General features: G+C 47.5%; 1 protein-coding gene across 1 annotated transcript in view; it reads right to left on the reverse strand.

Moving 5' to 3' along the window:
• The window catches only part of ABCA1 (ATP binding cassette subfamily A member 1), a 134,497-nt gene that overhangs the window by 104,204 nt on the left and 18,254 nt on the right, over positions 1-12,039 (reverse strand). Inside the window, exon 2 of the mRNA XM_045022061.1 lies at positions 5,785-5,928. Coding sequence (XP_044877996.1) covers positions 5,785-5,850 — 66 coding nt within the window. The 5' untranslated portion in view covers positions 5,851-5,928. The remainder of the gene's footprint in view (positions 1-5,784; positions 5,929-12,039) is intronic.

Raw genomic sequence — 12,039 nt, forward strand, 5'->3', positions numbered from 1 at the left:
CCACCGCAGCCCTAACCAGGGACTCAGTTCCAGCTGTTAGTTACAGTGGGGTGTATCTGGAATAACACCACTGATGGCACACCACATTAGGGCACACCTGATCCCAGATGGTCGTTTTCAGTCTACAAATTATGTATACCTTGTTCATCCCTACAGGCCCCCAGGAGACTGGGGGCCCATTGTGCTAGACACTGTACATATGTAACCATACACCTCCTGGGTGTGGTGCTCTGTCCCAGCTAGTGGCACCGAGACCACTTAGAGACAGAAAAAAATGAGTCTGCTCTACAGCCTTAGCTAAACAGGCAGCTGGCTTTTAGCTCGTGCAGCAGAGACTCATGCACTAAGCTCCAGAGGTCCCAGGTTCGATCCCGCCTGAAGACGACCTGGGTCTGTCAGCGTTACACATACACATAGTGAGACAGTTCTTGATGCAAAGAGCTTGCAACAATCTACATGGACCAGACAAAGGGTGGGAGAAGAGTATTATCCCTATAGTGTTATCTGGATGGGGGACTGAAGTACAGAGACATTGAGTGAATTACCCAAGGTCATGCAGAATGTCTGTACTGGAGCCAGAAATTGAACCTAGAGTGTCTTGTGTCCCTGTCTAGTTCCTTCCTCGCTAAGTTTGGCTGCCCAGAAAGCTTGCCCACACACGCTAGCCCTAAGGTAAGATCACAACTACGAATTTGAACTTGGTCTCCTTTTGCATTTTTCAAATGTCTCCCACTTTTACAGCAAACATGGAGATTGTTTGTTGGCTCAGGCCTTACCCCTCACTTAAAACCCTCAAGCAAGATTTCAGTTCTGTCCTTACACATGCGCACAGGTCAGTGGGACAAGCAGGGCTGGCTCCAGGCACCAGCTGACCACGCATGTGCTTGAGGCGGCACCTTGGGGCGGGGTGGCGCTCGGGTTTTGGTTTTTGTTTGTTTTTGGTTCAGCCAGGCACCGCTGGAGGGATTTTTTGTTTGTTTTTGTTTCGCCTGGCAGAGCTTGGAGGCGGGCCTGGGGCTTGGGTGGTGCGGCGCTCGGTGGGGGGGGGGGGGGGGCTTCGGGCAGCGCGGTGCTTTTTTTTTTTTAAACCTTGCAGAAAAAAAAAAAAAAAAAGTTAGAGGCAGCCCTGGGGACAAGGTCAGGATCTCACTGCAAGGTATAACCCCACATACTGCTCAGTGTCCACATACTAGATCATGAACAACCAAAATTAGTCCCCTGCCATTCAATACAGGACACTGCAGGCAGAGGCGGGGAAGACTTCTGGATATTTACCATCACTCCAGCTAGACCCACCCTGTGCATTAAGGCAATGGTGCATTAACCCAAATGCTATCTGCACCTGCCAGGGAAGCCATTCCAGCTGAGATTCCCACGGCTGGCCCTGCAGGTCCAGTTCCCATTACAATGAATAGAAGTTGGGAATCGACGTCCCTTAGGATGCTTTGCCTCTGAGGCTCACAGCTCTGCTTCCAAACCACTCTTTGCCACAAGCACACTGTGCCTATTTATTGGCTCCAGGCTCTGCTGAAGTGACGTTCACAGGGCGTGGTAGTAACCCTGGAGCTCCACCTTTCCAAAGCAAACAGAGAAGAATCTCACCAGTCCCTATAAATATGGCAGAACCTCCTTTCGGGCTACAGGTGTTTACAAGCCAGCGAGTGCTAGGGGGAAACAGAGGTGCTAATGGGAACATGCTTCCTGCTGCACAACCCCGCACTATGGTCCCACTCAGGCCTCGCCGGAAACAGAGCTAGGAAGTTCATAGTTGCCTCTAGCTTCCTTTTCTTGGGTCCTCCTGCTGCTGCTGGACAGGTCAGACTTTCCATTGCAATAATGAACAGGAGGGGTAGCGCTAGGTTATCCTCTCCTCCAAGGACTGAGCACAGGGATCCCTATTATCGTCTGCGGTTGGGCTCCGCGCTGCTGAAGAAGACTGGGGCACAGTGGTGGGGGTGGCTTTTCTGAAGCTCCTCGCTGAGACAAAGGCTACCAACCAGCTTCCCTCCACTCCTGCAACAACGCGACACACATGAGCGGAAGCCAGGGGGAGGAAGCAGGAATCACTCAGAATCCCCACTACCGAGAGACCTGAGCTAGACCAGGGGTCAAACAGAGCTCCCCCAGCTGGCACAAGATGTCTGCTATCCTAGCCCTGTCCCCATTGCATCAAGCTGCCATTGTCACTCACAGATCCTCTGTTTGCACAAGCAAGTGTGGTAATTACAGAATTAGGCCAGTAATGCTGCACATCGTGGTGGGCGATGTGCCAGGCTTTTAATGGTCTGAAAATGGGCCAATCGATGCTGATTGGCCAACTTGCAGTTCACTGAAGCATGTTATAATGAAGTCCTTCTCTTTCACAGCAGCCATGGAGCTTAGCTGGAGCTGAGGGTCTGCACCCAAGTTCCCTCTAAGCTGCACGGCTGCACAGCAGCCTACCAAGGGCTGCACAGGCGCTCAGGGCTGCAGCCAAGGAGAGGTGCCTCTCCCCTCTGTCCCCCCCGCCCCAGCCCCCGAGCTGCTGTGGGGAGAGAGGGCTGGGGGGAAGTCCTCTTTCCCGCCCCGGCCCTGGGGCAGCCTGCATCCCAACCCCCTCATCCCTGGCCCCACCGGAGCCCACACCCCCCAGCCAGAGCCCTCACCCCCCTGCACCCCATCCCTGAGTCCCCACCCCCACCCCCGAACCTCTCATCCCCAGCACCGCCACACATCACCTCCATGTTGGTGCACTTAACAAAATTCATTCTGCACATGCATGGGAAAAATAAGAGGGAACATTGGTCTGCTGAGCCTGGCACAGACTGGTTGGATAATGTCCACTTTGTTGAAATACTTGTTTAATAAAGGCATACACAGAAGATAAACTTATGCTTAGGATGGCATTTTAGAAGATGGTTTTGATTGCTGGCTTCATTCCATTCCCCGTCAATCAACTAAAAAAACCTGATCCTCCTCCTTTGGCTTCTAAAGCTCAGTGGGTCTCCCTGCTGCTAATTACATGCATCACTTTTTATTCAATACTATAGTTCCCTTTACAAACGTGGGTAAATAACCCCATCTTTACACATGAAGACAGAGGCACAAGGTCACACAAGAAGTCTAGACTGGAACCCAGGACTCCGCGATAACTACTAGATGATGTTGACTCCCGTGGAATGCAGATAGCAATAAAAAGCTTCTAAACACACGTCCTCAGCTCCAGTCCAGAATCAGTCAGGGACATAATTGCCATGCACACTCCCAGCATTGGTCTAACTCTGCTCCCACTGAAATCAGTGGGCGTTTTAGCATTGTTGGACAATGTAGCTCCTCTGATTTACACCAGCAGAGGATCTAACTCAATGTGAGGGGCCAGTTAGATAGTGAGATCTAGCAGCGTGTATAGGCCTGCGTACATCTGTCTGATCCTTAGCTAGCTAGCTATTTGCAGAGGAATAGAGTAGCAGGAGGAGGTGCTGAATAAGGGGAGTTGAATCAGAACAGTGCGTTTTTGCACAACTGTGACCCCTGCCCCTGGTTTTCCTTTCCTTCCCCCTGCCCTAGGAGCAGTCAGGATACTTTGTACTGGACAACTTCCAACCGCACAAAAGTAACACTTGAGTTGCACACGTCAGGCTGAGCTTTGAACCCAGCTTTTGCAATGCAGCTCAAACTCACTCCAACTTGGAAGCGAAGTTGTGATAGGAAACGTAGGCGGGTGCTGGCTCATTACAGGAGTTCTTGTGGGATGTAAAAATGATATTTAATGTGTCCACACAAACTGTTTTCTGGGTCAGATCTTTGGCTGGTGTAAATCAGAAATGACTTCAATGAGCCTATGCTCATTTATACTAACCTCTAACACAGATACAAACAGAGAATTACCAAGCTAGCCATGAAAATGGTGTAATGGGGATCCCTTTCCTCATTTTTGTTTCTATCATGTAATATTCTTCCCCTCTTGGTATTGCCAGTCAGATCCCACAGCTGGATCATTAGCAAGATAAAGGCCTTGGGGACAGGCACCAGAGAAGGCACTAAAATTATTCTGCCTGAGGCCTTCATTATAAGCTAACTAATGGTTTATTAAAAAAAATTATTAGCACTCTCTCTCATCCAATGGGCTACTAGCCAGGAAAACTACAGCACAGAAGCTATCCAGACGGTACCAAAAAACGTGGATTAAGACAACCAAGAACACAGCCCAAAAGAAGAGCCAGAAGGCCTTTTTCATTGGCAGTCACACGGTTCACTAATTTTCTATATAGGTCACTACGTTTTGGTGGTATCCCCAGATGTCTAATTATGTCCATGTTGCCCAGTAAACTAGTATATTCTGCATGGTCAGTACAGATTAAAACTAAAACTAAATTCCTTTCCCCACCTTCTATTTTGTTCAGAACACATGACTCTCGGAAGGCCTGGGCATAACAAATTCTTGAGATACAGGGGTCAATTCCTCAGCTAGTGCAAACCAGCATAGCTCCACAGACATCCATGGAGCTCCGTCAATTTACACCAAGGGAGGATCTGGACCTGTACATGTTTTGCATAAGAAGGAGAAATAGGGCTATAGAGATGAATGGACAGAATAGCACTATTGGCCACGCTGCAGCCCTCTACTTATATGAGCAGTTCTGCTGAAATCAGTTCACATAAGGCAGGGGTGGGAAAACTTTTTGGCCCAAGGGCCACATCTGGGTATGGAAATTGTATGGTGGGTCATGAACGCTCAAGAAATTGGGGGCTAGGGTGCGGGAGGGGGAGAGGGCTCCGGCTAGGGGTGCGAGCTCTGGGGCAGAGCCAGAAATGAGGAGTCCAGGGTGCAGGAGGTGGCTCCAGGCTGGGGTGTGTGGGGAGGGTAGGGGCTCCAGCTGGAGGTGCAGACTCTGGGGTAGGGCTGGGGATGAGGGGTTGGGGGTGCAGGAGGATGCTCTGGGCTCGGACTGAGGGGTTCAGAGGGTGGGAGGGTTGGGGTGCAGGAGGGGCTCAGGGGTGCAGGCGGCACTTACCTCAAGCAGTTCTTGGAAGCAGCAGCAGCATGTCCCCACTCCGGCTCCTACGCGGAGGTGTGGCCAGGCGGCTCTGCACACTGCCCCGTCCACAGGCGCTGCCCCTGCAGCTCCCATTGGTGTGGTTCCTGGCCAATGGGAGCTGCAGAGGTGGCACTTGGGGCAAGGCCAAGGTGCAGAGCCCCCTGGCTGCCCCTACATGTAGGAGGTGGAGCGGGGACATGCCGTTGCTTCTGGGAGCCATGTGGAGCCAGACAAGCCCCCGACCTTGCTCCCCAGCAGGAGCTCAAGGGCCAGATTAAAACGTCTGAAGGGCCGGATGAGGCCCCCGAGCCATAGTTTGCCCACCCCTGACATAAGGTCTAGAACAGGTGTTCTCAGCCTTTTCCATGGAAGGATCCCCCTCAATCTATCAATACGTGAAGGACACCTGTTTTAAACTGCAGGTTGAGAACCTATGGGCTAAAGGAGCAGGCTCTGTATGATTGGACCTGATGCAGAATGCATAAAATGGGAGAATCTCAACTACACAGAATTTCCTGGCTTCATCAGCACGCTTGGCATCACTGAGACAGACAGAAAAAGCTAAGGTTAGCTTAGCCTCACTAAGGTCATTTCAACACCTTGCAGGATTGGGTCCTTTCAGAAGCCTAAAATCTGACCATCATATTAATATGGACATTTTTACACGATACATCCTGAACCAGTGTGTCTTGCTCTTTCTTCTATGTCTGGTGGGTTATGAGGCTGCAACTTAGGCAGGCAAACAAAAAGAATGGCTTAAACTTACTGTCTGCCTTCTCCTGTACGTGAAGTTCTTCCATAGCAGCAATCCCAACTGTGTCCAGAAAGCCATCTTCCTTCAGCAAGCCCTGGAAGCTCCCCCTGTGCAGCAGCAGCAGCACACGGCAGGGACACTGTGGCTGGACATTCACTGGAGAGCAAAAATTAGGAGAGGAAAAACTAAGTTATAAACAAAAAGCAAACGAACAAGTACCACATTCTCATCTCACTTGCACCCACGCACCCCTGCTGAACCCAGGGCTGCTGCCAAATTGTTCCATCCTACCCTCATCCAACCCTGCAGACAGCCATGGGTGCAAATGAGTGTGGACTCTGACCCATGGTATTGCTTCCTAGACTAAAATAAATAAAACCCCACCATCCCCAGGAGGGCAATTCCCCTTCTTCCTGCCCATCAAATCTGAAAGCAAAAAACAAAACTAGGAGACAAAGCTCTAGTTACGTACAGCTGCTTTGGAGAATCTCTTGTTTCAGGTTAAACCCTATAGCGATCTCATAAAATGGCTGTGTGTGTTCCCCTCCATATTTTTTTTTTATAATGGTGAAAAAACAGCTATTTGGATGGGAGTTCTGCTATTTTAAAAGCTCCAGTCTCTGGCAGCTGCATCACTTGCAAAAGGCAGCACTACACACTGATCAGTGGCCGAAGTGCCCATAATGGGGGGAAACATGGGTCAGCCGAGCACGTTTGTATGGCACACAATAGGCATGTCAGGGCATACGCAATAGCAAATGCATCTATGCTTGATGGGTGAAGGCAGTAGAAAAGCATCTCTTCCCAACCTTGCTAGGGAGGTGTAGTGCTATGCTTGCTAAGATGCCACTGATGCACCTTCTTCAACATAGAGGTCTGATCAACCAATGCTCTGCATCTTGCATAGTCATTCACAGTGGTGTGGAGCGTAAAATGCTCCCAAATCATAGAACATGAGGGTTAGTGCAACCTCCTGCTCAAAGCAGGACCAATCCCCAATTTTTGCCCCAGATCCCTAACTGGCTCCCTCAAGGATTGAACTTGCAACCCTGGGTTTAGCAGGCCAATGTGCAAACCACTGAGCTATCCCTCCCACCCAGGCAATTGTGAGCATGGTGCATTCTGACCTGGTAGCATTTCACACTCACTTTGCACTGGTGTAAGTAACTACACAAGGTGCAGGATAACACAGAATCCAATTCCTAGTATTTATTTTGCTGTCAATTTATTAATAGTACAAAAAGTTAATAGGGTGGATTTTCTGTGTTATAAAAGCTTTAACCGGTTATATAAAACACACTGAGCTATAGCTACCCCTCCTTGATATTAGTTACATGGAGAACACACACATATGCTTTTGATAATCTTCTGACATACCAGTGCCTTGGCAGAGTGATTCTAAATTGCATTCCTGCTTGCAAAGTGCAGTGAAAGCATTCCCAAAATTCATAAACAAGATATGAACATAAAACTTGGATGAAATTCTCTGGCCTGTGTTATGCAGGAGGTCAGACTAAATTATCATAATTTGGCCTTTAAAAATCTGTGAATCTACAAACGTCCAGACCAATCAATCAGTTCTTTTTAATCTCGTCAAAGACTAAACATCAATATCACAAAGTTACACATCAGTGACCTTCAGATTAAAACCTGGATGAGAAAAGGTGACATTTTCATAATGTAACTACCAAAACCAATTAAACCAAACTGCTATTATATCAAATTCCTAGGATGACCATGCTGTTGTAGGACAACAGAGCTGCTTAACACTAGCAAATGAGCAGGAGAACAAGAGAAGAGGCTCCCTACAAGAACCAACAACCAACATGGATCTAAATGAAGTGATCAATGTTATCACATAATCACCTCAAGTATATAGTCAGTATAGGTCCATTTACATCACTGGATTCTGCAGGATCTAGAAATGTTCTTCATCCACAGCTGCCCCTCTCCACAGTCAGAAAATGCCTCAGTGCTCTCTGCAAAGGGAATGCCTCACTCTAGATTCCCTGTGGTTGGACAACGCTGTCTCTGATGTTCCAGCTGCACATACATCTGGTTCGTGGCATTCACCAGAGACATCCTAAAAGCGAGGTGCTGACAGGCTCCGCAGAACATCCAAAGGAAAAAATCTGGCCTCTGATGAGGAGGTCAAAGGACAAGCTTTGGCCTGCAAGGACTCCCCTCAAACACCTCCCACCAACAGCATGCTTACTTTCCTGCTGGATCACAGAGAGGTTGCAGTGCGGCTCTGTTAAGTATCAATGTTAAATATTTCAAGCTGTAACAAAACATAATCCAGAAAAGAAACTAAGTAGGAACATTACCACCCCCTCTATCCACTCATGCAACAGGGCATCTGAAAGCATTTTCTTTCAGAGTCTCAGTGAGCAATCTGAACATTACTGGTATCTTAATGCAACAGACACAGACTCTCTGTGATCACTAACAGTGCAAAGACGACTCTAGTGGAGTGTCCTAGCGACTAGATGGGGACACTCTTGTTTTTCAAGCATTTGCCACACAGTCACTAACCCTGGGCCATGAATCCATGATTCCCCCTTTCCTAATCCCCACTGAAGCACAGCAAAAAGGATTCATCCCTTTCTTGCATAGGGCCTGATCTTGCACCCATCTTAATTACTAGCTCATTTGCTAGTAATTAAGTAAACAAGAGTTTACAAACTGAGCTTAGCCCAGATTCATTGGCTCCAATACTCATGGTCCTACAACAGAGGCAGTATGGAAATTCAAGCAGTATTTTGTGGGATGCTTCTTCTGAGAACTAATCACTAGGTAGTTGGGATAATCCACTTCAGTGGAAAACCAGAGGCCTGGAATGGGTGCAGAGCAACACTGTCCAGAACCCAGCGCTTAGAATCTGGAAGTAAAACAGCAAGAACTGACTTTATTAGGCACAAGAGATTCACTCAGCTGAGTGAAACTGATCAGTGGGAAGTTTGGGCCACAAAAATCCATAGGATGGACAAAGCCAGGACTTGCCAGATAAACTGGATGCTGCATGTGTTATTCCAAACTGTACAAACCTGTTCATGTCCACCTCTCGGCTATCTACAACTACTAATCTGATGACTACATACAGAGACATCCGGAGTATCTGTCAGACATCAACAAAGATTGGGCAAAACACTTCTGTGCATGCCGAAAGCTGGCTCTGATTTTAACTGGACTTGAGAGGCTGACAGATGTGGTTCTTTTGTGACATAATTTAGGTAGCTCCCCAAATTCACTACTAATGCACCAGAAAATTCCTAGTGGGTAAGAATCTCTGTACAAAATGACCCCCACCCCCACAAGCCTCCTTCAGATATTTCAGACACTTGTTTTTCCAACTGTCCAAGGATGAGAATTAAAACACCACCTGCGGGAAGATCCTTGCTATAGCAGACACCACTAGGTCAGCTAGAGTTTAAAGTCCATGAGCATTTCCACTCTCACCTATTTTGATAGGTTTTCAGCACAGCTGTAAAAATCCAGTCCGACTTGCAATAGAGAAGTGCAATGCTACAACAACAGAGTTCAGCCAGTTTCAGCAGAGACTCTATGCCTTTCCTCTTCAAGTAACATTTTGTGAGCCATTAGTACATACCATGAACCCTAAAAGTACTAAATGCAGGAGTGGAGGCATGCAAGTAAACTTATGTTCTATTAATTCACTACTATAGGTTAAATTCTCTCTTGGTGTAAATTGAGGCCGCTCTACTGAAGTCAATGGATAGCCACCCATTTACACCAACAGAGAATTTGGTCCTTTCAATCTATTGCGTAATTTGTTTTTCTATATCCCATATTCTCCAACAAGACAGCAAGAAGTCCCTTAACTCTGGCAGATGGTGAGGTCTGGAGTGAGCTTTATTGTCTACAACTGTCCTGCATACACTCATCACAATGCACAGGGCTTACTACTGCAAGTAATCCAGCTATTCCCAGGTGCAAGAATGAACAGAAACAGGCCGGCAGAAAAGATTCTATGATGTATCTGCATAACCTTCATTTTCATACCCACTCAAGAGACACAAGCTCAACTGCCAGCTCTGTCACAAGCTCCCTGTAGGTCCTTGGGCAAGTCACTTCTCTTTCAGTTCCCTCAATGAGACATCGGGATAATCATTCTTCCTTTGGCGGTCTTGCCTATTTAGGATTGTAAGACCTTCAGGACAGACACCGTGTCTCTTACTAAAGTGGCTGTACAGCACCTAGCATAACAGAGTCCTGATTGCAGTTAGAGCCTTTAGGTGCTACCAGAATTCAAATAATAAAAAGAACTGATTGCTACTTGGAGCACGGAACTGGGCTGTGATTGCACATCTGGAGCAGCGTTATTTCTGCACAGAGCATTCTCTGCACAGAGCCCAGTGATGTTAGTAGATACAAGGGAGGGTTGAATACAATCTAAGCTCTCTGCTAAAGAACAAGCAAGAACAAATCAATGGTCAGGAGGCCCCTCTGCATTTGATCACAGGAAAACACGACAAGACTCTCAATCCAGAACTCTGGTGGGGGAGGTTATTCTCTGTCCTCACAGAGAAACGAGTGTATATCAGATTTTACGTGAATAATTTGGCAGAGAATACTCTGCCTAAGCTCATGCACAGCTCCATGGGTTCGGCTGTGCACACCACTGTTCTGATACTAGCCAAGGTGAGGATGGGAAGACAGATCTCTGGCCACTTGTCTGTACAGGGTGCAGTCTACCCTATCAGCAATTGGCTGAATATCATCCACACCCACCAAAAAAAATCCAAAGGAGGGAGCCAGGAGAGAGAAATGTGTAAGTTCTCCCCTCTCACAGGATCCCCCAGATCATTCCACTGGGTGTGTGGGTGTTAAACACCCCCCCCCCCCCATTAGTGAGTGGTTCATGTCACAGCTCCAGGCAACTGTACTTGTATTCTCCCTCTGTGGCCTGCCCAGGACACCGAAGGCTCCCAGCTCCTCATTCATCACTACTCTTGGGTAGAGACCCCAGTTTCCAGGCTGCCCAGCTCCCTGCCTACACTATGATATTTGCAGAAAGCTATCCTGCCTAAACCAGTGTCTGCACTTTGCTTTCCCTCCAGACTCTATGAACAGTATAATGGCCCACAGTTATAAGTTACTACACAGCCCTTTCTAACAAGCAAGCACACTTATTCTTAAGATGAAAGCATAAAAGAGAAAAAAAACTATTAAAAACTATAAAAAAAATCCTACATGCATGCTAAAAAGCTTATCGGAGATCACCCTAACTTCAACCGTGGTCTCTGGTAGGTGTGAGATCCTCCAAACTCACAACAAGGTTCTCTCTGTGGTTACAAGTTCATAACTGTTTCAGATTAAGAAACAGAACACTGATTGGGCAGATCAGCCTATTTCTTTATACTGGGAGGCAGTGACCATGAGATGGTCGAGTTCAGGATCCTGACACAAGGAAGAAAGGAGAGCAGAAGAACAGAGACCCTGGACTTCAGAAAAGCAGACTTCAACTCCCTCAGGGAACTGATGGGCAAGGTCCCCTGGGAGAATAACATGACGGGGAAAGGAGTCGAGGAAAGCTGGCTGTATTTTAAAGAATCCTTATTGAGGTTGCAGGAACAAACCATCCCAATGTGTAGGAAGAAAAGTAAATATGGCAGGCGACCAGCTTGGCTTAACAGTGAAATCCTTGCTCGTCTTAAACACAAAAAAACAGCTTACAAGAAGTGGAAGATTGGACAAATGACCAGGGAGGAGTATAAAAGTATTGCTCAGGCATGCAGGAGTGAAATCAGGAAGGCCAAATCACACTTGGAATTGCAGCTAGCCGGAGATCATAGAATCATAGAATCTCAGGGTTGGAAGGGACCTCAGGAGGTCATCTAGTCCAAATCCCTGCTCAAAGCAGGACCAAACCCAACTAAATCATCCCAGCCAGGGCTTTGTCAAGCCTGACCTTAAAAACCTCTAAGGAAGGAGATTCCACTACCTCCCTAGGTAACCCATTCCAGTTCTTCACCACCCTACTAGTGAAAAAGTTTTTCCTAATATCCAGCCTAAACCTCCCCCTCTGCAACTTGAGACCATTACTCCTTGTTCTGTCATCTTCTACCACTGAGAACAGTCTAGATCCATCCTCTTTGGAACCCCCTTTCAGGTAGTTGAAAGCAGCTATCAAATCCCCCCTCATTCTTCTCTTCTGCAGACTAAACAATCCCAGTTCCCTCAGCCTCTCCTCATAAGTCATGTGCTCCAGCCCCCTAATCATTTTTGTTGCCCTCCGCTGGACTC

The sequence above is a fragment of the Mauremys mutica genome, chromosome 6, assembly GCF_020497125.1.
Source record: "Mauremys mutica isolate MM-2020 ecotype Southern chromosome 6, ASM2049712v1, whole genome shotgun sequence".
Classification (NCBI taxonomy): Eukaryota; Metazoa; Chordata; order Testudines; family Geoemydidae; genus Mauremys; species Mauremys mutica.